Source organism: Pelodiscus sinensis, chromosome 2 (genome assembly GCF_049634645.1).
Source record: "Pelodiscus sinensis isolate JC-2024 chromosome 2, ASM4963464v1, whole genome shotgun sequence".
NCBI lineage: Eukaryota > Metazoa > Chordata > Testudines > Trionychidae > Pelodiscus > Pelodiscus sinensis.
The window spans coordinates 137822092-137849125 of record NC_134712.1 but is presented as its reverse complement, the minus strand read 5'-3'; the positions used below and the strand labels follow the sequence as shown (position 1 = coordinate 137849125).

At 41.4% G+C, this 27034-nt stretch overlaps 1 protein-coding gene across 4 annotated transcripts in view; it reads left to right on the top strand.

Moving 5' to 3' along the window:
• Nucleotides 1–27034, top strand: part of ADCY2 (adenylate cyclase 2) — a 361616-nt gene that overhangs the window by 66490 nt on the left and 268092 nt on the right. Inside the window, exon 1 of one of the 4 annotated variants that reach the window (XM_075921498.1) lies at nt 19459–20506. The exons of the other annotated variants lie outside the window; for them this stretch is intronic. Coding sequence (XP_075777613.1) covers nt 20441–20506 — 66 coding nt within the window. The 5' untranslated portion in view covers nt 19459–20440. Of the gene's footprint in view, nt 1–19458; nt 20507–27034 lie in introns of those variants that run through there. 4 annotated transcript variants of the gene reach the window in all.

Below are 27034 nucleotides of genomic sequence, written 5' to 3'. Positions count from 1 at the left end.
GAAAGGTGCTATATAACTGATACGCATTTTTTAGTTCTAAGCGATACAGTATAAGTAGTATTCCTTTAAGACAGATGTGTGTGTGTGTGTGTGTAAATATTTACACACACACATACAGTTTATGATCATGTATGAACTCTGTACTGAAGAGTAAGGGGTTAAGCAAAAGTGTGGCCCTGCTTAGTCACACCTGCATCAGCTGGAGGCAGGGCTATAGAAAGGGAGTAGGGCATTTCAGAGGAAGGGAGCAGCTGGCTGCTCTGAGCTTTGAAGGTGTACCACCCATGAACTCATTCAATGGAGCAATGACCTGCCAACACCTGCCTGAACAACAAGTAGCACTGTCAGTGGTTGTGCACCTTCTTCAGAGACACAGACATCAACAAAGTTTTGAATCCCAGGTTTCAGTTTAAGATGAAGAGGTAGGGAGTGTTATACATTTGTTCTTAGATCAGGAGGAGACTGTCTTCCAGTTGTGATTCAGATGTGGCTGACATTACACAAAAACAACTATTTTCATGAGATTTGGCCCATGACAGAAAAATTATAAAATCTCCACCAATCTAGAAGAGAACTTGTGAGAGCAGAACTTTGAAAACTTTCCTTGCTTTGTCTAAAATCTTACAAGAAATATGTAACATTTTGGTGCTATTGAATATGAAAAATAATCCTAGCCTCAAATAAGGTGACAACATTTTCAGAATCATAGAGCTGGAAGAGATCTTAGGAGGTGATCAAGTCTAACCCCCTGCCCAAGGAAGGACCAATCCCAACTAAATCAACCCAGCCAGGGCTTTGTCAAGCTGAGACTTAAACCTCTAGAGATGGAGATTCTACCACCTCCTTAGGTAACCCATTCCAGTGATTCACCAACCATCCTGGTGAAATAGTTTTTCCTAATATCCAACCTAGACTTTTCCCACTATAATTTGAGACCATTGCTCCTTGTTCTGCCATCTTTTGGCCCAATCCTCTGATCTATCTAGGTCACTCTGGACCCTATCCCTGCCCTCCAGCGTATCTACCTCTCCCCCTAGCTTTGTGTCATCTGCAAGCTTCCTGAGGGTTCAATCCATCCTCTCATCCAGGTCATAATAAAGATGTTTAACAAAATCAGTCCAAGAACAGATCCTTTGGACACTCCGCTAGAAACCGACTGCCAACCTGACATTGATCCATTGATAACTACCTGTTGGGCCTGACACTCTAGCCAGTTTCTATCAATTTTACAATCCATACTCCATTAACTTGCTGGCAAGAATATTGTGGGAGACGGTATCAAAAGCTTTGCTAAAGTCAAGGTATATCACATCCACTGAGTTTCCCATTTCCACAGAGTCAGTTACCTCATCAGAGAAGCTAATCAGATTGGTCAGGCACAACTTGCCCTTTGTAAATCCATGTTGACTATTCCTGATCACTTTCCCCTCTTCCAAGTGCTTCAAAATGGATTCCTTGAGGATTCCCTCCATTACTTTTCTGGGGACTGAGGTAAGGCTGACTGGTCTGTAGTTCCCTGGATTGTCCTCCTTCCCTTTTTTAAAGATGGACACTACATTTGCCTTTTTCCAATCTTCTGGAATCTCTCCCAATCTCCACGAGTTTTCAAAGATAATGGCCAAAGGCTCTGCAATGACACTTGCCAACTCCCTCAGTACCCTCTGATGCATTAAATGTGGACCTATGGATTTGTTTATGTTTAGCTTTCTAAATAGTTCCTAACCTGTTATTTCCCCCACCAAGGGCTGTCCACCTCCTTCCCATAAGTCCATTGCCTAGTGCTTAGTCTGGGAGCTGACCTTGTCTGTGAAAACAGAGGCAAAGAAAGCATAGAGTACTTCAGCGTTTCCCACATCTGCTACTAGGTTACCTCCCTCATCCATTAAGGGCCCCACACCTTCTGTGATCACTCTCTTATTGCTAACATGCCTGTAGAAGCCTTTCTTGTTACCCTTCACATCCCTTGCTAGCTGCAATTCCAATTGTGCTTTTGCCTTCCTGATATCTCACCTGCATGCTCGAGCAGTATATTTATACTCCTCCCTAGTCATCTCTCCAAGTTTCCACTTCATGTAAGCTTCCTCCTTGTGTTTAAACTCACCAAGGATTTCCCCGGTAAGCCAGTCTTGTCGCCTACCATATCTGCTTTTCTTGCTGTGCAGCGGGATGGTTTCTTCTTGTGCCTTGAAGAAGGCTTCTTTAAAATACTGCCTGTTCTCCTGGACTCCTTTCCCCTTCATGTAAGCATCCCAGGGAATCCTGCCCAGCAGTTCTCTGAGGGAGTCAAAGTGTGCTTTTCTGAAGTCCAGGGTATGTGCTTTGCTACTCTCCTTGCTTCCTTTTGTCAGGATCCTGAAATCTACCATGTCACGATCACTGGTGCCCAGATTGTCACCCACCTCAGCTTCCCCTACTAGTTCCTCCCTGTTTGTGAGCAGAAGGTCAAGCTGTGCATGGCTCCTGGTCGGTTCCTTCAGCACTTGTACCAAGAAATTATTCCCAGCATTCCCCAAAAACTTCCTGGATTGTCTATGTACTGCTGTATTGCTCTCCCAACAGATGTCAGACTGATTAAAGTCGCCCATGAGAACTAGGTCCTGCAATCTGGAAGCTTCTCTCAGTTGTCTGAAGAAAGCCTTGTCTACCTCGTCCACCTGATCTGGTGGTCTTTAGCAGACACCAACCACAACATCACCCCTGTTGCTTCCACCTCTAAACTTAACCCATAGATTCTCAACAGGATTTTCTCCCTCTATGTACTGGAGCTCTGAGCAAACATACTGCTCTTACGTATAATGGAACTCCTCTTCCTTTTCTCCCCTGCCTGTTCTTCCTGGACAGTTTATATCCTTCCATATCAGTGCTCCAGTCATGTGAGTCATCCCACCAAGTCTTCGTTATTTCAATCAAATCATAGGTCTTTGATTGGGCCAGGGCTTCTAATTCTTCCTGTTTGTTTCTGAGGCTTCTTGCATTTGTGTACAAAAACCTTAGATAGCCAGTTATCACCCTATCTTCTCCATTCAAATCAGGGGTCCTCCTTTGTTGCTTGTTCTTACTTGTGTTTCTTCCCAGTATCCAACTTCCTCACTTACCTCAGGGCTTTGGTCACCGTCCCCCAACGAACCTAGTTTAATGCCCTCCTCACTAGGTTTGTAAGCCTGCCTGCGAAGATGCTCTTTCCTCTCTTGATTAGGTGGATCCCTTCTCTTTTTAATAATCCTTGTGCCCGGAACAGTCCCATGGTCGAAGAAACCAAAGCCCTCTCTCCAGCACTACCTGCGCAACCACACATTTACTTTTTCAATTTGACGATACTTACCTGGACCTTTTCCTTCAGGGAGGATGAACGAGAACACATCACTTGTGCTTCAAATTCCTTGATCCTTCTTCCCAGTGCTACGCAATCTGCTGTGACCCGCTCAAGGTCATTCTTGGCTGTATTGTTAGTTCCTACATGGAGAAGCAGGAAGGGGGTAGAGATCCAAAGGTTTGATCAGTATTGGAAAACTGTCATAGCCTGAATGCGAGCTCCTGGTAAGCAGCACTCTTCTCGAGATTCCAGGTCTGGATGGCAGATGGGTGACTTAGTCCCTTTTAGAAGGGAGTCCCCGACCACCACCACCCGTAGTCTTCTTTTGGAGGCGGTGGTTATGGATCCCCCATCCCTAGGACTAGGCATCCCATGCCTTCCAGTGATGGTGTTCCCTTCTGATTTCTTCCCTGAGAGGTCCCTGCCAAAGCATTCTCTGCCTCAGTGCCTGTGGAGAGAGCCTGAAAGCAGTTACTTACTTCTACAGGAATGGGGGATGCCCGAGTTGGCCGCCTTCTTCTAGAAGTTACATGCTGCCAATTCTCTTCTTTGTCCTGTACTGCCCTCGCTGGCTCTTCAGCCTGCTGCGCCTGCAGGATTAAATGCTGCCTTCTGTCGAGAAAGTCTTAATCCTCTCTGCTGGAACATAGGGTTGATACTTGGGCCTCAAATCCTCTAATTTTTTCTTACAAAATGGCGACCAGCTTGCACTTAGTGCAGATGAAATCCCTTCTTCTAGGAGGAAGATAAACATGGTACATGCTGTGCAGGTAACAACAGCAGACCTAACACTACTCATACCTGGCTTCCTTCCAAGAGATTCCTCTGATGTTGTTAAATGCCTCCTTGAAAGGTAGGAGATACTTAAAAAAAGGCAAAAGGGAGACATGTGCAGGAGCCCTGACTCTCCTCTTCCCCTGAGCCCCTCTCCCTCTGCTCCTTCTCTTTACTCCAAGGTCTAGTTCCCTGGCCAGCCAATAAGAGCAGCTCAGAGAACCCTGACCCCTGTTGGGAGCCCGGGGCCCTACATCTGCTCTGAGCAGGAGGCTGAGGTGCCCAAAAGCAGCCCCTAACCCATAGACTCCCTCTCTGGAACATGCTGCTCAAGGTAGGTGGAGGGTCTGGCGCTCCCCACAGCTGCCCAGGTTCCCTGAATGGCTTTTACCGCTTTAGCTTTTGTTTCTGGCATGGTCATGCAGGCCTGGGGAGGAGATGAGAAGAAAGGCCAAGGGGACAAGGCCTTTTGGTGAGCAGGGGCTGAGGCCCGTCTCAGCCATCCTCTGCTGCTCCACTTCAGGTAGGCATAGAGCAGTACCACAGGGGATTGTGACAAATGCTGTCTAAGTCATTTAGCTCCGCACTGGGACTTGAACTATGCATTTCAGGACTGTTGCACCCAATTTGAGATGGATGGCAAGCCTAGCCTCAATCTAAGTATATATGAAGTCTAATATTGAATGAGATTGCAATGACATCGTTCTCAAGTGGCAAACGGTGCTTTGAAATAATTTGGCACCATACAACATAACTCACCTTATTCTATAGAAAATCACCTTTTTGAACATCTAAATTATGTTTGATGTATTAAAAATATTATAACCTGCTATTTCTTTCCAAAATTTCTCATCATCCCATAAGACTGATTTGTTTAGTAGCTTATCATGCAAATAATCTCAATGAGTTATTTTTAATAAGACTTTTCGCTAGGGATGTAGGCTATCAGGTAATAGAATAGTCGAGTAACCACATGAATTCTTAGCGGTGAGTCGACTATTCTATAGTCCCTGGGGGTGGGGCCAGCAGCCAGTGCACTCTGGCCCCACTGCTGGGAAGCTCCTTGCCATCCATGCTGCTGCCTCTGTGGTGACAAGGTGACAGGTGGGAGCTGGTTTGAGAGGGGAGTCAGTTTAAAAAACCAGATCCCTGTGCAGACCAACTGTCTGTCGCCCCACATTACTGCCTCTGATACAGTGGCAGCAGGCCCCTGTCTGCAGCGGGGGGTCCACTTGGGAGGCAGAGTAGCCTCTATCTGAAGGGAGCTTGGACCCCTGTGGACGGGCTGCTGCTGCAAAGTAGCCTCTGCCCACAGCAGGCCCAGGCTTTCCAGGGAGAGATGCTGCTGCCTACCTCCCTCCCCCTGCATTGTTACCAATTCATTCACACTTCTGGTCAATTCTTCATAGCATGGTGTTTGTTTGAATAAATAGATTGCAGATTTGTAAATGGGAAATGTTAGTTACACAACATGGTCTGAATACAATCAATATATTTCCCACAAGTAACATATTTTACATTTTGGGGTGAATAGCAGGCTACAATTGTATTGTTTGTTGAGAGTATGAAGCCAATGATTCCAAATTGGGGAGAAATTAGCAAGACAGGCCTATAGACAGAGTAATCATTAAAATTTCTGGAAACATATATTGTTGGAAGTTAAATAGTCTCTCTAATTTGAACAGATGGAGGCATGTTACTTTCCTGAAACAGGCACATTTAGGGCTTTATAATGTAACAGTCTACATATAAGATTTTATTCCTTACTCTAGTCTTTTGATGCTTTAGTTACAATTTTGAAGTATAGATTTGAGTATTTGTCTAAAGCTGTGAATGCAGTAAGATATTTAATTGGCATGAATGAATGAATACTTCAACCCTGACCATTTGAGTTTTTGGCTAGCATAAATTCTAATGACAGTATCCAAACATTTATGAAGCAAAAGCACATTGAATCAGTTTCTTTAACCAATTAAAAAAGAGCAGGTTGCTTACAGTAATGTGCATTGATAGTAACAAGAACCAGAAATACCAAGTACATGTGAGACTAGAAGCAGAAAACATCTCAGGGTAAAATCGTACTCCATTGCTCCTATTGACTACATTTGGGCCTTGAATTCTCCCAGCATGTAAATGTGCTACTTGATAACAAAGTATGTATTGAAAGCCCTGGTTTCAACTGGTTTAATATGATAATTTATTCAGCTTTTTCTTTTTTTTACAATTACATTTAAAATAAGAACAATATGTTATTTTTAATCAACTGAAAACAGTTCTGAAAATGCCACTGATCAGCATGACGACAATGAAATTACAATTTGGGCATTCCAAATTTGTTTTCTATGTATTTCCTTTTTATTTTTTTTCCAGCTGTCAGGAGTTGAAATAAATCATACATAACTGCATATTTTGCAATTTCCAGACAGTGCATAGATATGTGATTTATATCTATAACTTCATTAGGAGGTTATGAATTGTGATCTATAGTACATTTCTTTTTCTGTGTGAAGAAGGTCCTATTGTCTGTGTAATCGTGAGAAATTATTTGTTGACTCACAATATATCAATCAAGGTCATGAAAGCGTGACATGCATCAGTGGTTTTCTGTCCATTTAAGGAAATGGAGAAGACACAGGAAAGCCACATGTGTTTAATTTATTTTTCAAAACTAAGAATGTGTTTGCATACACATTTAAATGGTTAACTGATGAACCTGGGCTCATTGGTTAACCTTCACAGTTACACACAAGCTCCCCTTCTCCCCTACTGCTCTGCTGCCTCTGTATTAGATCAGAGAAAGCAGCACAAGGGTGGGGGAGGGAGCAGGCAGGAGCTGATACCGGTGGGCTTTTAAGCAGGCTCCTCTGCTGATACAGAGACAGTAGTGTGAGAGGGGTGGGGAGTGGAGAGTGGAGGAGGCTCCAAAATCTGGCTCCCATGGAGCTACCCCACCACATGTAAATGTGTAACCACTGACATTTTCAGTGGTCATAAGTTTTTAAAAAAAACCCACTTTTTAACATCCCTAGTCAAAATCAGTCTGATAAATTTGGGGGGGAAACCCCAGTATATTAGGAGGGATTTTCTTAAACTCTGGCTGTGGTGAGAGAACTGTGTATAGTACTTGAGTAATGCACACTTATTTCCCGTAGATATAATTCTAATCTAATAATGGAAAATAGCATTACCTGGGAGCAAATCCAATGAAGTTATTTGCACTGGTGTAAACTTTTGTATAAAGGAAATCAGAATCAGGTCATATGTCTCTTCTAAGTTATATTTGATTAATTAAAACTGACCAAACAATTTGTCAGCCACTATGTACTAGTACCTCTACTATAATTATGGCAGTAGGCTGCAATTTGCTATTCTATATATATTCAGCAGAATTACTATCAGAATTTTGACTGCAGAATTGGTGATCTATAAAAAAAAAAAAACTGAGCTGGGTTTTCAGATACCAAATTGTTCATTTGTTGCCTGTTGATAGAAAAATAACTTTTTTAAAGCTTGATATGAATTTGCTATGAAATTTATACATGGGAGAAATTTGGAAAACCCAAATCTTAATTTCATTGTCATCATTGTTATCAGTGCTACTTCCAGAACTGTAATTTTCAGCTGATTAAAAATGATATACAGGCTGCCTCCAGCTTCCGACACAATCGGTTATTGGCATAGCGTCACAAGTCAGGTGCGTCGTAACTCGAGCCCGCATTTACAACAGGCATCGTGCACCATTGTAAATGTGGGGCCGAGGACATAAGTCGGGATTTTGGCTCTTTCTGTACTTACAGAAAAGTTTGTAAATGTGGGGGGTCATAAATCGGGCTGTCGTAAAGCGGGGCCTCCTGTATTTTAATTTTAAATGTAGTTGTAAAAAAATAAAAATAGAACAATAAATGCTAAATATAAACCAGTTTAAACTTTCATCTAAAATTCTCTTACTGATCATAATCTCATCATTACCATACAGAGACAGAATTATATAATTTAAAATAGAATTTTAGATAAAATGCGTTTCTTTAGAAGGCATAAACAGAACGTGGAGAACCTTCTGCACAGCATACCATCTGTCTGATACAGGCATAGCTGAAATCAGATATTTTTGTGAAACTCCTTTACATTAAACCTCCCAACATGTGAAACAGCAACATCACAAGTATGAGTACTAATGAGAACAAAAAAAATCTGTACCAAGACTTTTCTAATGTCATTTGTTTCTTTCACTACAATTCTAAGATCACCAAGACACAAGGTTTAACCAGGAAGTGATTTTACAGTACATTTGATTATACCGTATATTGTATTATGATTTACAGAGCTTGACAATATATTGAATCTACTCACTCGTGGCAAGTAGATTTCAGCCCGGCACCTCATTTACCGGCGGCGCGCACATGTGCAATGCGGCTCTTGCGCATGCGCAGTGCAGGGCTGGCAAGCGGCTTTCGCCACGGTTCATCAAGCCCTGATTTACATTTTCATCCAAATGTTTAGTTGCGTGTGTGAGGTCTCAGCCTCATGGGAGTCCTAGCAATATATGTTCCTCCTTCCATGAATTCCATTCTTTCTTCTTCAACTTTTAATCCTCATTCCATTACCATAGAAAATATTTGTACAATTATGTGGCTTAACTTTTCATTTATTTGCTTCTCTGGGTACAGGATGAACCTCCCTAATCTGAACTTCTCTACTCCAGCATCGTTGATGACCCAATGGGTGCTCTGGGGCCAGAGCACGCACTGGAAAAAACAAGGGCATTCGGTCAAGAGTGATGTGGGACCAGAAAAGAGTGAGCCCGGTGGGATGGAGAAGCATAAGCCATGTACCCTGGGGGTAGGTAACAGGAGGGAGGTGGCAGTTAGGTGTGGAACTTTATCACCCCAGGGACCGGCCATGGATCCCCAGAGCTCCTGGGGAGGTGAGGGAGCCAGTGCCCTGAAGGCAGAGGTCAGTAGTGGAGGGGCCAGCATTGACCTCCTCCGGTGTGGCAGATTCCCTGGTTCTGGATAAGGATGTTAAATTGTGGTTATCCAGCTAATTGTGTAGTTAATACATTTGTATTGACAGCACAGTTAGTAAGGGGCCACTACACAGCAGCAGTGGGGGTAGCTCCGGGAGCCGTGGAGGTTCTGCATTTTAAAAATAGTAAGAGCCACTGGTTTCTTACATTTAAAATACAGAGGTGCAGTGACCTGGACCAACATGATCTGGGACTGCTTGGTCCCAGCTTGCGCAGCTTCCAGCAGCCCCTGTTTGCGGTGGTCAGCCCTGTCAGCTGCAAACAGAGGCCCCTGTGTGTAGCCAGCCTGGGCCGTTGCAAATAGGGGCTGCTTGGTGGCAGCAGCCCCTGTCTCCGGGGGGCAGGGGAGCTCCCTGCTGAGGCCCCCATGGATAGGGGCTGCTGCTCAAGCAGCCTTTGCCCATGGCAAGCCCTCTTATAGAAGTAGGAAGGGGCCGGGGAAAACAAATAGTAAATACTCCAGTTGACTACCCGATAAGCTTAGGCATATTGGATAGTCGACTACTCATTAATATCCCTAGTGCTGGACTAGTCAGGTCCCAAGGGTGTAAGACCAGGAGATTCAACCCATATATGTTAGCTATGTTGTGTGTCTTAACTGCTTTATAATGAAGTTCTGTGTGCATTACTCTCCTAGGGTAAATTGGTGGTGTGGAGTACAGACTAGGGATGTTATAATACATTTATTTAGGTAAATGTGTTACATGCAGGGGGAAGGCGGCTCCTGCAGAACCCCTTACAGAGGCACCTGCATGAGGGGCATATGGGGGGAAGCAGCTCCACGGGAGCTGGTACAAGCTAGCTCCCTGCAAGCACTGGCTCCCGCCTGCTCCCCTTATGCTCCTGCCTCTGTATCAGACAGCAGAGAGGAGGAATGGGGGCAGGTTGCTCCCTGGGAACTGGTGCTGCTCACCATGAGTCCAGGTTCATCGGTTAACCGTGTACACGTTTACACTTTCACATCCCTAGTACAGATCTTTGAGGGCAAAAGTGCAGGTGCTGCCAGAGAATATTTTACCTGTAAGCTGTGGTGCAAGAACCCTTTGTGTGGCAGTAACAGAACATGAAGCCTCTGTTTGAAGAAGTAAATCTGTCAAAAAAAAAAAAAAAAAACCTAAAAAAAATCCTAAAAAAAAAGGAGCTCCTGATGAGGTTTATTTGTACTTAGCCCCATCAATCAAGTTCAGGTGTGAGTTCCCCACATGTTACTGTGACTTTCATGTGCTCAGTACTCATCAGCCAATAAGGTTCATGTGCACAATGCAGAAACTTTTAGTTATAATGTGAATAAAGTAAAAAATGAACCTATGACCAACATGTATATTATCTGTTTAACTGTAACTATTTCTGTCTATAGATAGATACATTCCTATTGTACTGATCCACTTAGGATATATCTCTTCACCAAATTTTGTGAAACTATTTCCTGTGAAATATTGCCTAACAGTAAAAAGTGGAACTATCAAGGAAAAATTTCAGTCAGAGCTCAAATGTAGAGACTTATCAAAAATGTAAGAAGAGAAATGGAACAGACTACATAGAAAATTCGAAAGTCATAAAAATTGATGTGTGAAAAGTCTTATTATTATAATCCTACTTTTATAAAAAAGCAGGAACGGGAGTCCTATTTGAAGCCTACTTCTGAATACAACTCTTAACTATGTATGGAGTTGCTGTTAGATGCCTCTGCAATGAACAGTGTACACACTAAAAGAATCCTTATGTGGAGAAGCTTTGCTTCTCAGAATTTTACCTGGATTTGTATATCACTTATGAACTTTGTGTTAACCTAAATCATCTTAGAGTTAAACAAACAAACGTTAGATTTCAAATTGTACTCTTTCCTATATACCAGTTTAAATTCAGAGTGTTTCTATGAAATAGAATGTAGCCCAAGAAATGTTTCTATATATTTAAACTCACATATTTCATACACAAGATCCAGCTATGAAGTACATCTGCTCGTGACTGTCTTTAGGAAACTGCTTTAGCTTTACAGAATGAATATAGTATTGAAAGAAGCAGCACTAACAGTGAAAGTGACTAGTTATGAAAACAGGGTCAATGAGAGTAGTTATGCTAACAGAACACATTTGAGACACATACTTCTTTTCATTAACCATGGGCAGCTGCACTCCAGAGAGCAAAAGAAACAAAGGGAACATTATTAACTCACTGGATATCTCTGGACAAAAACTGTGTCATCAGTAAATATTGACTTACTACAGAGATCTGTGAAGGATAATAACCCATTCATCATAAACTGTTCCAGAACCCATTATACATAAGCAAAACAATCATCAAAATATTTCCCTATTTAATCACTAGCTATCAAACAGAACTGTCAACAAACACTTTCTGCAGAAATGTTGTGTACCACATCCCTATCTTTAACCAGCTGTCCAAATCTAATATTCTTTTTCCTAATTTTTTGTTTCTTTAATTTTGTGGGTAATCAGTATATTTTTCTGAACACTGGAGGGTTTTATCCCTTGAAAAAAAAACAGGGCTAAATTGAGCCAAACTAGTACAAAATAGAGATATATTAAAAAAAATTATCTTTGTGCCAAGTTAGACAACTGCATCTAAGATGGACTCATCTTAAGATAGAGCAGGCACTGTTACCCTTGTCTGTTTCCCCATCTAGTTGGAGTTGGGATTAATAAGGGAATGAAGTAGAGGCTAATAAAGGAATGTGGTTTTCAAACAATGCTGTCAAACTTCGTTAGCCATGTTGATTTCTCCTTTTCAGCAAGCCCTGCAAAAGTTCTAAAGAAGCGGTTCCCAGACTCCTGGATTCCCAGGTTCATGGATCGCTGGTGGTCCATAGAGCACTTGCTGATGGTGTGTGGAGAGCTTGCTGGTGGCATGATACTCTCTCTGCTGCTTGTTTAAAGATGAGAGAAGAACAATAGACGTGCATGGAGATGAAGATAAATCAAAATCTATTTTCCTTTTTAGCTTTTTTTTTTTTTTTTTTAATAAAGGACAAAACACAGTACTAATCACACAGTTTTTGTCTTTCTCTATATAAACTTTCCAGTGTTACTTGTCCCATATTTAAGCAATTATTGAAATTGCCATAGATATGTTCCCCATTGTGAATGTGAGAAGTGGTCTCTGCAGTTGCACATTAGAGAGGAGGCATGTACCCTGGAAAAAATGTAGGCCACGTGAAGAAACTTGGGAAACACTTTTATAAGAGTTGGACTTTCCCATTGTTTCCCTTTCTTTGAGGACTATAAATGAGGTTCCTTCAATTCAGGCCAGTTTTACTTTGCCTTACACTATGGATATGTCTAGAAAACGTTTCCTGTGGAACTCTGTATATTTTAATGAATTATTAGTTACATGTTAGCCCACGAAAAGAATACCAATTATTTATAGACTCAACTGCACAATTTTGTCTAATTTACATATATACATTTAAGAAAAAATTGAGTTTCGCTTTGGTTTTATGTGGCAAACAGAATTTTTAGTAGATTTAATTGTATAGATTTTGCTATCTGATTTAACTTGTTTTTAGGGAATTGTTTGCTGTTTGAGTTAAATCAAATGTGGAATTGACAAACTGCAGTTGACAGGTAATTAGTTGGTAGAAGGGCGAACATGCTGTAGGTATTAGCACTATATTGCTGTTCTGTAGTCCTAATTTCTACAGTGATGTTCAAAGACAGTAAAGTTTCACATTTTCAGTGGATGTAGAATTAAAGGTTTTTAGGATCTGAGTGGTACAAATTAGCATTCTCAATGGATGGGAAGGTATTTCTGTGGGGGAAGTTTGATTTATGATTGGAGGTTTAATTGTTATTGTGAGTATAAGTAGGGGGTTTTATACAATACAACACTGTATACTGTGACTGTTCTGTAGTCTGGGGAATCATGTAAAAAAGTGCTTATATAGATTCTGTTCTTTAATTAGACTTATTATTAGTGAGTAAAAAAATCCCCCATTGCTTAAACTTTTCACTAGCTTTTATAGAAACTGAAAAACAATGTTGTTCAAAACCAGTTTTCCCCAGAATATGGTGACAAGATCTTCCTGTTTTCAGAACCTATTCTAGTATTCATATCTCATTTTTATGTTAAATCCCTGTAGATTGGTCACAGGAAGAAACTGTTGGCCAGCAGAGCCAGTCTGAGTACACGAGCATCTCAAAGTTCAGTCTCCACCAGATCCATCACCTACTGCCACCAGTTCTTCTACTATTGCAAAACCTCATAGTTAGCCCCCTCTGTGTGAATCAGCTCTTCTAAGTCAATCCACAAGGCAACAGAGACTCATTCAGATTCTAGGCCAGTAGTTCCCAAACTTTTCGGCATCATGCCCCCTTTTTGATTTTTGAGAAACCCTCATGCCGCCCCCCTCCCAAAATAGCAGCAAAACTTGTTGAGAAAAAAAGGAACTGACTGGGGCAGCAAAACTTGATGGGGAGGGGGGTGGGTGGCCTCGCGCCCCCTCTGAAATTTCTTCACGCCCCGCCCCCCCAGTTTGGGAACCCATGTTCTAGTCAGTGTTGAGAGAAATGAAACTACAAGAAGCTCAAAAAGTTTGCTAATTCAAGTGTTCAAAAATCATGTCAGCCCACCAAAAAAGAGAATTGCTTTAAATCACAAGATTTTAAAAATAAGTTGAGTTTTTTATTTATATTCTGGTGTCACCTTTAGTTTGCATTTGGGTCACAAGTTCAAATTTCTCTCGACAACAGTAAGAGTTAGATGCTATTTTTAAATGAAAGCTGAATTTATCATGTAATCATATGAATCCAGGAGCTTGGACTTTAAGAAAAGCTCTGAAAATTGTGAGACTTGTAATAAAACCATGAGAGTTGACAACACACCGCTATCATATGCAAGCAGTTACTGACTTTTGCTTCTCTGAAGGCTACATCTAGACTACAAGCTTCTTTCAGAAGAAGCATTTTTTGGAAGATCTTCCAAAAAACCTTTTTCCAAAAGAGAGCATCCACACTGCAAAAGGGGATCGAAAAAGCGACCTGATTTTTTGGAAGAGCATCCAGACTGAATGGACATTCTCTCGCATGTAAGCTCTGATTGCTATGGATGGAATGGCCACCAGGGCACCTTTGCTTTTTCCTCTTTCCTCCTCTTCCGAAAGAACTCCCTCTTCCCCGTTGTTACGGGGTCCACAGGCCCACCCCGCCCGGGGCAGCCACACTACCACGGTTGCCACCCCGGAAGGTCCCAGTCTCCGTGACGCGGCGCCGGGTCGACCCTCCCGGCGGTTGCCCAGAAGGTCCCACGAGCGAGGAGGTGAGGGGGGTCCGGGCCCTCCCTCTCTCCAGACCCCAGCCCAGGGCCCTAAGGCGGGGGAGATGCTCGTCTCTTCCCCCGACCTGGCTGATGGGGCACAGAGCCGCAACGCATCAACCCTCGGGCTCCAGTACACCCGCCCTGGGCTGCTTCCTCACGCCCTCGCTCGTCCGCTCACCAGCTGGCTTGTCCCGCTGCCTCCTCGTGTCTCTGTCTCTTCCTCCAGCGTCCTCCTCCTCGTCCTCCCCTCTGCTTCTACTTCTACTGATTTTATACCTGGGAAAGGTGCCGCCCCCGCCCCTCCAGAGCACCCACACCTGTGTTCGTCCATGGCTCCAGTTTCTCCTCCCCAGCTGTTTCCCCTCACCCCCAGCGTCCTCCCTGTCTCCCGCAGCTGTGGGGCATAGGGCTGGCTGGGGCGTCCGCGGGGCTGCCTGCCCCGAGGCTGGTGGGGTGCCGTTCCTTCCCTGTTGTCCCTGCTAACCTTGCCGCGGGGGGTCCTTCCCCTGCGATGTCCCAGGCTGCGTCCCCAGAGCCGCCAGCCAAGCGGCGTGTCCCGGCTGCCCCGCTGCCTGCGTCCCCGGCGGGTCCAGCCGCGGCGCTCCTTTCTGCCCCGCTGGGGGGGGCACCCTTGGTGCAGGGTTGCCTCACCCCGTCACCATCCTCCCCCATGCTGCTTGGGGTCCCGCCAACTCGACCGCCTGCCGAGCGGCGCGTCCCGGTTACCCCACCGGATGCGTCCTCGGCAGCGGCGAGACAAGCCGCGCCACTTTCCCCTGCCTCGCTGGGGGGGGCCCCTTTAGTGCTGGGTTGCCTCACCCCGTCACACCCGTCCACACATGCTTTTTGCAAAAGAGCTCTTTTGCAAAAAAGGTTTCTTCCTCGTAGAATGTGGATTACCAATGCCAGAAAAATCCCTCTGTTCTTTCAGTTTTCATGCTGAAGAATGCAGTTGCAGTGTGGACGTTCTTCAAATGTGGTTGGCCAACTCTGTAGTGTAGACATACCCTGATAGTGCCTCTTTCAGCAGAAGAGCACTCTGGATTTTAGCAGGGCATAGGGAGCTATGAAAGAAATACCTTTTTTTTTTTTTTAAGTCCAAAGAGCTGAGTTTTGAAGTTAGGGAGGGACTAGACAAAGATGGAGGAAAGAGAAGAAAGATGACAAGAGGAGAATGTAAGGAAAGGATTTAAACAGGTGTAAATTGGAAAGAACCAGACTTTGAAGGACAAAAGTTTCCCACGTCAGAGTCCCTGTATACTGCTCTGACAGTATACAGGAACTCTAAAAAGCCGACAGCTGTCAGGACAGAGTTCCTGAAGCAGTGGTATTGGTTATAAGCAGTTGCCATTCTTGTGCAAGCACTGGCACAGAAGTGTACTGGGGGAGACACTGGGATTTCAAATTTTTAAGCACTTTGAAGATTCCAGGCTGCTCCATTGGCAGCCCTTTGAAAGCTACTGTAAATTAAAGGAGCCTCTGACTGCTCTCATTCACTCTGGGAGCTTCTGATGATGGGTACAAACCTCACACTGGTGAAGCAAGGGTTAAAGAATTGTTCTAGACACGGGAAGCCATGTTCTTCTGCTTCTGCGGGGCATACTTTCAGTGGAGTATGCCCAGCTAGACATGGCCTTCTGTGGCCAAAGTTAACTCCAAAGTAACTGCTCACAGTGGAGTTGGGGGACAATGGATCAGCATTCACAACATGCCCTCTAAGTGCCCAGCTGCAGCTTGTCTGTGGTCTGGAGAAATGGACAATTCAACTAGCAGATCAAACTCCAGTATCTCAAATCTCGGTCAACCTGCCAAACAAGTTTGAGGTCTGGCACTTAAGGTCCTTCAGCTGAATGTCAAAGGGTTGTCTTCCACCAAGAGGGAATGAACTGGTGTTCTCACAAAGGAAGCTCCATCTGACATTATTTATTTACAAGAAACTCAAATCACACTGAATGAAGATTTAAGATCTTAAACAGAATTGTCTAAGATCACTGGTTTTGATCGGTTCAGTCATGATCTTCTTGCAAAACATGGCTGAGCTGAGTGATATCCTGGGTGCTGTCCATATTGAATCTGCACCCTTTTGTGACACGATTGAAGTTGATGGGTTTTCAATCGTGAATGTATATAAACCACTGGGTAAAACATGCAGTCCTTGAGTTCTCCCAAGGCTTAAGCATTCAGCCGTGTAGGTGGGTGACTTTAATAGTCATCAGCAAGTGAGGTTATCAGATTGCAGGCCTTAACAGTGAACAACTATTGGAGTGGGCAACAAATAATCTCTCACTGGTCCATGATCCTAAATAGTGTGGTATCTTCCATTCAGCACATTGAAAAAGGGACTGCTGTGTATGCTGGTATTGTAAGTTATGGCACTGCTGTTTTTCTTTGATTGTACTTTGAATTATGTATTGAAGGCACCTAAGTGATCACATTCTTTTTTTTTTAATCTAAAAAATGGAATAAGGTGGAGGCCCGGAATTTGGCATTTGAGAATCTTTTCTTGCATATAATCCCAGAAGTTGGATTGGTTCACTAGACGCTAGTGAGTCAACTTTTTCAACCTTACTGAAATTCCATTAATTCTTTAGAGATGCATGGAGTCTTTCCACAGAGGTTTTAAACGGTTATACAATAAAGTGGAAGTAATAGATGATACATTGACTCACTGACTTAAACTTTTCAGTTCTCTGTAGCTTAGATGCAAAAAATGTGTTAGTTTGAATGAAGTAACTTTTCTTAACAGGATATTGGAAAACAGAAAATATTATTAAAAACAGGAATATGCATACATATTTTGGGTCTGCCCTTAGAAGTAGAGTATAATATTTCAGAAGAAATTGAAGCATTATTGAATGGGAAATTGTCTAGATTTTAAATAACCTGTTTAAATTGAAAAAAAACCCTATTCCTAGTTCTGGTGGAGTGGTTGTCCCACATACAGATTAAAACAGCCCTCCAAAGCTGTACCGAACCCAAGCCATTGGGAAGAGGTTTACTGAGAGCCAATGAGAAGGAGACTTGTTGAAGCAGCTAGTCAAGGTAGGGCTGGCCATGTAAGAAGGCCTGTCCAGCAAGGGAGTGGGCTGGCTGCCAGAAGGAGCACCTCAGGCTGCAGCTTCCTTTAGCTTCCCTGCCCTGATCAGACTGCTCTGACTGGCTGACAGAGTGAAGCCCTCAGACATGCACAATGAGGCTATGGGGAAATGGCCCAGGTGTACAGGCAGTAGAGGTTGGAGGCAGGTCAGTAGGTGGCTGCTGGGTATAGGGTCCCTGGATCGAGACTCAGATTAATTGGTGGATGTAGGTCTCCTGTTCCTTTGCATCCACTTGCCAAAAAGGAGATTGGCCAATCCAGGCTGCAGTTCACCCCTGAAGTGAGAGGCTGGACCTTGGATTGCAGTTGGCTGCTGAAGTTAGTGGCAGGACTAAGTACTGCCAGCCTTCCAGAAGGGAGAGATAATGAAGAGAGGCACAGCTGCAGGACTGTGTCCAGAAGAGGATGCTGAAATACAGGGAGTGATGCAGGTCCCTGAGTGTAGGAGTCAGTGGATGTGATAGTGGACAAGACACCACCCAAAGAAGTGTGCTGTTGGAATGAGTAATTCTCAGGTTGGCCAGCAGGAGGTGCTGGAGTGGTGAGCCCACCCTGTTATAATAGAGTAATAGGGATCATCAGTTTAGTTATTTAATCAAACAAAATGTCTAACACACCAATTGGGAACTAAGGAACTAACCTTAAATCTGAACCTAGTGTCAAGTAGCATTTTAATAATTTTTTACATGAACTCTTGAGAAGGACAGACTAATAGTCAGGAGGTAGAAAGAGTTTTTATTTCCATGCTTTGTGGATCTGTTTGTTTTTTAGTTTCATATAGAAATGCTTGAAACAGATTTTTTTGTTTGTTTCTTTGTGTGGAGTCTTAAAGGAGAAATGCCATGTAAAAATTATTTGTGTGTGCATATGCAGAACAAACATTGGTGTTATATGAATTGTTTGGCAGTTATGGTACTCCAAAGGTGCGAACAGAAAGAGTTGGATTGTGTAAATGATGAAAGCTAACCATTTTTTTGGGGGGGGAGGGGGAGTCAAGCTTGTAGAATATTTTAGTTTAAGAATTTTTGTGAACCTCAGATTGATATTTTCATATGTAAACAGTTTGTGTTAGGATGTAAGAGGAGCTGGAGCCCTTATCCTATCAAGCTTTGTTTCCCCCCTATGGAATAGGTAAACCTCTGTCAGTGCAGAAGCAATAGTAGAAGACTGGCTCGTTCTCCATATTAGGGCATTGTCTGTATTAAGTTCAAACTTGCTTCCCTCCATTGTGTATTGTCAGTGTGATTATGTTAGTAATGCTTTACTGATGCAGAAAAGAACCTTTCGCCTCCCTTTCAAACAAGGTAATACAATATAGTAAGATATTAACTGTCAGTGTGAGGGAGGGGATTACTGAGAAACAATTAATTTGTTTCTTCTGTTTGGTGATGAAAGATCATTGGGACCTGATCCTTAGGTGTGTTTGTGTTGTATAGTTCAGGCCACATACCAGGATCAGAGCTTTTAGGCCATGATCCTTTAAGGTAATTTGTAGGCAGACCTCTTCCCATATGTGGAGTGAGTAAGTCTGTGTGGGCTCATGACTCTCTCTGTCTGTGTCTCTCCACAGGATTGGGGCCAGACTGCCTGTGCCTGGGAATCTTCTTTTGGGGGATATTGATTTATCAGAAGAGCTTCTCAAACATGTATATAAATTAATATACCTTGATCCAGAAAGAGAAGTTGGATTAATTTGCAAACTAAAAAAAGACTCAAGAATAGAAATAGATGTGTTGTAATATATTTAGAATAGAATGTGAATAATTAGGATGATGATGGTGCTTTTTTAGAAATATATTGGTAAGTGCAGGACCAAAATTATCTATACACTCAACTTTGGCATAGTTATAAAAAATGCTTCCTACATTGCCAGTTTAGTAGGCTGTCTCATTTAAAATTTGTTCTTTTTAGAGTGGCAGTAACTGCAAAAAGTGCTGCTGAGTGTCACTTTTTATAGTAGTCTATTTTAAAATGTTAATCCCTTCATCTTTAATTCACGATTTTTGCCATTCTTATTTCAAATATTTGCTGAACTACTTCTGTAGGAACAGGCTACTTGCAGAGATGGACAGGAGGCAGAATAATCACCAGATTTATCCGTGGGTATCTCAAAGAGCTGAAAACTATTACTGAGGACTCCAGAATTCCATTTCTAAATCTGTTAGACTTCATCTGTCTCTTTGGGGTAGTTGTTTGAGTTTCCTGTATCACTTCCATTGGCACCATTTCCACTGATGGCACTTTTATGTGTGAATTACCATCCTGGGTACAAACCTGAGGGAGCATAGTAGGATTAAACTGGAGCAAAGGAAATAATTTGATATGATTCATATCTCTTTCCCTCCCTCCCCCTGTCCCCATTTTTAGTGTAGATATAAATGTAGTTATGAAGAGTTTTGATTGTTGGTGGGGAGAGGATAATTTGCAGAAAAAAGAAATCTCTCTGTGATGTGGAAGGATTTAGAACAGAATGCTGATCAGTCTTTCATAAGATTCAGAATATCTTCCTGAAACTTATGTGGAGGCTAAGGAAATGTATGATCAATGTAATTTCCTTTAATTTCTGCTTTTTGTTCACTACTCATATGGGAGGGAAATTCAAGAAGCCTTCTCTTGTGTGATGCAGTAGAAGAGGGGAGTTATATTTACTGTGGCTAATTAAGGTGTGGTTCTTTGTAGACTAGGGTAGGTTACTGCTGGTTAATTGAAGCACCTGTAACTAATTAAGACCCTACAACAAACCTAAAAAAGTTCTTACATCATATGGACTGGGTGGAGTGAGGAAGGAATGAGGACTGGGGTTTGGAGTTGTGTTGCTGTAGACTAGAGAGTAGTCCCATTGTCAAGGATTGAGTAAGTGTTACCCTACCCAGGAGGTAAGAAACCCATAGGGGTTGAGAGGACTGGGGCTCAGACCCAGATCTCTTCCTCATTCCCCTTTCTCTCCCACCAGGGCATGAACAGAGCCCACAATGCCAAAGAATGGAGCAAGGGACAACACCCTGACCCACTTCACCAAAGGGTAACACTGACCATTTGCTACACTTGGTACTGAATTGATGTGATTATCTTGTTATAGCTGTTCTTCCTGTACTCAGGAACATTGAATTGAGAAGACACTAGTGAAGTAATTTTGGCAGTTGCCAGCATCCTCAAGTTTCCAGGTCATCTGGTCTGATTTTTAGACCTGGGTGGCTCAAACAGCTCTGGTATTTTTGATTGAAGATCTCCTCCTGAGACTGGAAAAAAATTAAGTGTCCTTGCATCACTTGTAGAGAAATCAGCTACCTTGATATAATTAATCCCAAGGTTTTGTTGCCACTCTTGTGGACCCTGGCAAGAATAGATGGAATTAAGCTTGTGTGATTGCAGCCTTTTCTGTCATAGGAAACCCAGAGTGCTGGGTGATCACTCCTCTGTCCTGAAGATTATCTTGTGCCAGATGCTATAACACTATTGTCAGCCTTCTGTTGACTGTATGAGAAGCTACTGAAAGACAAGGATAGATCGGTCTGTGTTAAGAGCAAGTATTGTGTTACTGTTATTGGGATGACTGTGTGTTAATTCTCTGAGCAGGCCAGATATAAGCTATGTGCAGCGCATAAGGTGGATTGACAGTATCTGGTCCTTAATCAACTCCTGTACACTCTTTTATGAAGGGGGTTTTGATCACTGACTCTGCCATCAGTGGGAAGTCTTCTGATGCCTTCATTGGGCTCTGGATTAGGCCTTACATGAACTGGAGAGCGGTTCTACACTTGCTCCATGCTGACAAATATGTAAAAGGATTTTGCATGGAATTTACCCTCTTCAGCCCACCGTGAATTTAGAGTCCCCATTGCATGCCATTCTTCACACAGTGGAAATAGTCAGTCTGATATATTGTTGGGGCCTTTTGTGGTTCTTAAACTGCTAGGGGCAATTTCATCCTCTGTTTTTGTTGTAGCCATATAGTTATGATATCCGTAAGTCTAATCCAAAGGCAAGAACTCTATGGCTCCAATTATCTCCTTCAATACAAGTCATACCCTTATGTTGCAGAACAGTATTTAGTTCTAAATTCCTAATACATTTGACTATATTTCTCTATTAAATTATGTACACAGGTATAGTATGTGTAACAGTGAGACCATCTTTTACATGATGATCTCTGATGGGATTGTTGTTTTACCATTCCATGACAACTTTGAGATTTGCTCTCTCTTTCTTCCATCCTTGAAACAAAAAACAGGACTGTGTAGCACTTTAAAGACTAACAAGATGGTTTAATAGGTGATGAGCTTTCATGGGCCAGACCCATTTCGAGCCCACGAAAGCTCATCACCTATTAAACCATCTTGTTAGTCTTTAAAGTGCTACACAGTCCTGTTTTTTGTTTCAGCTACACCAGACTAACACGGCTACATTTCTACCACTATTCTTCCATCCTTGGTTTTCTGACCATTTTTCCTACTTCTCATTGTGGGGCTAGATTCTGCAGTCCTTATCGAACCAAGTTCCTTTTGGCTTCAGTGAGGTTTGCTTGATTTAAGGACCACTGAATGTGATCTTGCTATCTTTCTAAACCTCTCTGTAAAAATTCACCATTAATCTTTTGCAGTCTTGGTCTTCTTGCAGTCATGTCTACCAGGACCAAGGATTTTATTGTACTAGTCTTGGATTTCTAGTCTGTACTTTTAAAAACCAATTGTTGCAACAAAAACATCAATATTTCCAAAATCTGAAGTATTTCCTTTATTCTGCTTACTATAGAAACTGTAGGTCTTGATTTAAAATAATGATTCCCAAGAATTTTCAGAAGGAACGTTAGACTAGTTTTCTGAAATATTGAGTAGCTGTGGTTTACTGTGGGGGTAAATAAGCCCACGGAATAGTTTGGGCAACAGCTTCAGTGATTGAAAATAACAGGATGCTAATAAAATGCTTGCTGAATTTCATATGAAATATGTAAATTATTTAGCAGGTTGTTCACAAATATTTGAAACATAGTTACATGTACTACAAAACTTGCTAAAATGTACTGGAACAAAATTTCCATTACATTTATTCCTTAGGGCTAAATTTAGTTTCCCATCTTTAAATAATGCTGTATTTGCAAAAATTCATCTCTCTGGATTTATCTTTATATACCTTAATATTGCAAACTAATAAGTATTTTATATCTGTCACATATTGGTTTTTAGGATAATGATTTTCCATTAATAGTTTGTTATCCAGTCATGGTAGAAACATTATTAGCAAAAGTGAAAACACAGGAAAATCTGCAAATTCATGTAATTTTTTAAATAAAGTTTGCAAAGTACTTTCCTTTCATTAACAGCATTCCCTGTTGTGCTGCTGAGAACAACCACATTTCTTTTCTAGTTGCCTTCCACATTATGAAATCAGGCAATTGTATTGTAATAAGTTTTGTAATATCAGTATGCTAGTCATATATCATGATATATGACTTCACCTCTTGTATCTCAGTTTTTCCATCTGTAAAACAGGAAATAATAAACAGGGACAATAATTATTATTTACAGATGGAGAAATAGAGGTACAAAGAGTTGAAGTGACTTGGGCAAGGTCCCACACAAAACAGGAAAGCTGAGATTAAAATCTGGGTCTTCTAAATATTTGTGCATTTCCTCTGGTAAAAGGGGAAAGAAAGCAGAAAATATAGCCAAGGGTTTTTTGTGAGCAGAAGGTGATTTTAACGGAGTGGCTTGTGTCCAGATACCATCAAGAACTACCAGAGTACCCAGAAATCATCATTGTGCACCTACTGAGGCCTCTGTACTATCTGCACTGGTTTAAATACAAAGTCACGTGACCTTTTAAAACTGAAAATAAATTGATCGTATTACCTTGGGATCCCAGTTCTGATCAGATACCTTGGTCTGAATATCATTATCCTCGTTGGTTTCTTAAATTGCAGAAGTGCTTGAAAAAGCATTGTTTAGAGAACTGTAATATTCAGGTAGATAACCAATAAGAAGTAATTATGAAGAATTGCATTTGATTCAATCCTGATTCATAAAATCCTTCATAGATACTTCTAGCATTTCTGTTTTCTATCATCAGAACAAAAATGGTAGAGAGAAGATACTCTTCCTTTGTAGGTGAATTTCTCAGTGAAAAAGTTACTTGTATAACTTTTTCCGGATTTGCAAAAAGTTATATTAACGTGCTAAAGTTTGGCCTTCAGATAAATTCTAGCTCCTCTCCCTGAAAATGCCTGGATGCTAGAATTAGAGAAATGTAATGACCTGGCATGATAGTTGGACTGACAGCATTGATAATAAATCTGCTTGGTGGTTAGATAAAACAATTCAAGCAGCTCAAGTCCTGCCTCCCTCTCCACCCCTCTGGGAGTGACCACACAACCATCACAGGATAAGGGACCCTCTGAAGGTAAGGAGGTGGTGTGGGTTCTTGAGTGGACTAGGGCAGTGTTTCTTAACCAGTGGTACGAGTACCCTTAGGCGTACTCAAGAGAAGTCTGGGGGTGGGGGGGAACATCAGCACAACTGAAACTTGGAGAAAAATGGATTTTTTGTGTTAAGTTTTACAGCACTTTATTATCTTTGTACTTTTTACACTGCAAAATTTCATCACTCACCTGGCTACAATTAAGTTGTTTAAACAAATTTGTTGCAATAGTAGAAAAAAAAATTGTCTGAAAATTGTAGGTACTGGGGCTACTTACAGTTTTTTTTAAAAAAGGGGATACTTTATAAAAAAAAAGTTGAGAAACACTGGACTAACTAGGGGATACGGCATTTGCCTGGGGGAGTACTTCCTTTACTAGTTGCTGCTGTTTTTGGCTGCTTTCCATGTTTCCTCTTCAGCTGGAGACTTTCACAGACTTTCAGTTGTTCCTCGTACTCCTGGTTGCAGCTAGTAATTGACCTGCTCAGTCCATACAGCCTCTTTAATCTGATAAACTTAAAAAAATAACAAATGGTTTGGTAGCACTTTATAGACTAACAAAACATGTAGATGGTAACTTGAGTACTCCCTGAAGCTTCTTTAATCTGAGTTTGTTGTACTATGATTGGTTGATTCCTTAGACTTTCTAGGCAAGCCTGGAGCATCTACCTTGAGTGCCCCTTTCTCATAAAATCTAGTTTGAAAATATTGTTTTTTCCATCAACTTAGGTTGGTTGGCATAGTTAACCTATTAGTATGGTCCCTGTGAACCATTCCATTATTTTGTCCAAGATTGTCCCACTGTGACCATTCATAATTACCTAAGGGTCATTCCTTTTAAAATATTGGAACAATGCTGCATACATCTGGTCGTCTTGAACTTTCCCAATTTTTTTCAAGATATTTGAGAAGTAAACATTAATGGTCTAGAGAACTCCTTGACCACTTCTTAAAACTTTTTAATGCAAATTATTGAACTTTCTGATTTAAAATGCATGCTTTTGGTATGAGATTTAACATATTCTTCAGTTATTGTTAAAATAGAAAGTATTTATTATTTGAGATAAATAACTTCCATATTGGCTCAGACTAGTGGTCCAACTAATCAGTATCCTGTCTCCCAACACTGCCCAGGATATATCATCTGGCTTTTTTCCCTAACATAGAACAAAAATATATATTTTGAAAACTTTAGCCTTTTTTTACATTATTGACAGTTCTACCCATTTCCATCTAGTAATTAATCTATATCATTATTAAGATTGTGTGGCTTTTTTGCATCTAGTAAAATATTTTAGACGATTCTTAATGATCATTTATACATTTCTGTTTTAAATCCTTTTTTCCAGCTGATTTTCCACAACTTTCATCTTTTGAAGCATCAAATTTACTTAGCACTGAGGAAGACTTTATTCTGTTGCACATAACAAATTGAATCCAAATTTGTACCTCCTTGTGCTTTTATTTCTTTGCCTTTAATTTAGTTTTATCTTTGTATCTTAATCATGTTTTTTATTAGGGCTGTTGATTGGTGTAATTAAATTAATTACATTTACAAGTTATAGTTTTTAATTGCATTGTTAAACAACAGCAGAAGACCAATTCAAATGTATGAAATATTTTTAACTATTCTGCATTTTCAGATATATTGATTTAAGAATAGAAATTTTAAAATGGCCAGTTTATTTTTTATCTCAAATATTTGCACTGTAGAAATGACAAAAGAAATATTTTTCAGTTCACTTCATAGACATACTATAGCGCAATCTGTTATGTGCAATTATGTAACAATGTAAAAATGTAGAGTCTAAAAGTCCACTCAGTGTTACTGCTTCAGCCATTCGTTAAGACAGACAAATTTGTTCACATTCACAGGCGATAATGCCCACTTATTGACTGACACCTGAAAATGAGAGTAGGCATTCACATGGCATTTTTGTAACTGGCATTGCAAGGTATTTGTGTCAGGTGTGATAAACATTAATTTAACTTTCCACGCTTTGGTAACAGTTCCAGAGGATGTGCTTTCATCCTGGTGATGCTTCTAAAAATGCATTAATTAAATTTGTGACTGAACTCCATGGGGGAAGAGTTGCATGTCTGTCAGATTAAAGATAAAACAGACATGCATTTCATGTTATAGCAATCTCGGATAATGACCAAGCACATGTTCATTTTAAGAACATTTTCACTGCAGATTTGACAAAATGCAGGGAAGGGAAAAGTGTGAGATTTCTAAAAATTCTTATAGCACCCAGTCCAAGGTTTAAGAATCTGAAGTGCCTTCCAAAATCTCAGAGGGAGGAGGTGTGGAGCATACTTTCAGAAGCCTTGGAATATAAATAATTTATTTTAACAATATGCTCTAGACTCATAGACTCATAGACTTTAAGGTCAGAAGGGACCATTATGATCATCTAGTCTGACCCCCTGCACAGTGCAGGCCACAAAATCTCACCCACCCCTCCTAGAATAATCCTCTCACCTATATCTCAGATATTGAAGCCTTCAAATACTTTGAAGACCCCAAGATGCAGAGAATCCTCCAGCTGTGATCTGTACCCCATGCTACAGAGGAAGGCGAAAAACCTCCAGGGCCTCTGTCAATCTACCCTGGAGGAAAATTCCTTCCCGACCCCAAATATGGCGATCAGCTAAACCCTGAGCATGTGGGCAAGACTCACCAGCCAGACACCCAGAAGGTTCTCTATAGTAACTCCTATCATCCCTCCATTGACTTAGTCCCTTTCCCTTTAGTTGTAGAGTTTTTCTAAGGAAAATCCTATAGATGACAATCTTTAGATAGCATTAAAAATGAAATTCCATGGGCTTTTGGGGGGGGGGGGGGAGGCGAAATGGTAGTTGAAATGATAGTAGCTGTTTTTTGAGATGTCTGATCCTGTGCCCTTAAAAGACAATACAAGAGACACAAACCCAAAAGGGGAGAGAGAGAACAAAGAACCTCTGTGTCAGGTTGCAAGAAAGAGGGTATATCTAAAAAAACCCTAACAAACTCTGTAGCGGCAAGTCTCAGAACCCTGGTCAATTGACTTAACTTTGTTGTGTAGACATATCCTATTTTGAAATAACAGCCATTCATTCGAAATAACTGTACTAGCGTCTGCACAAGCCAACC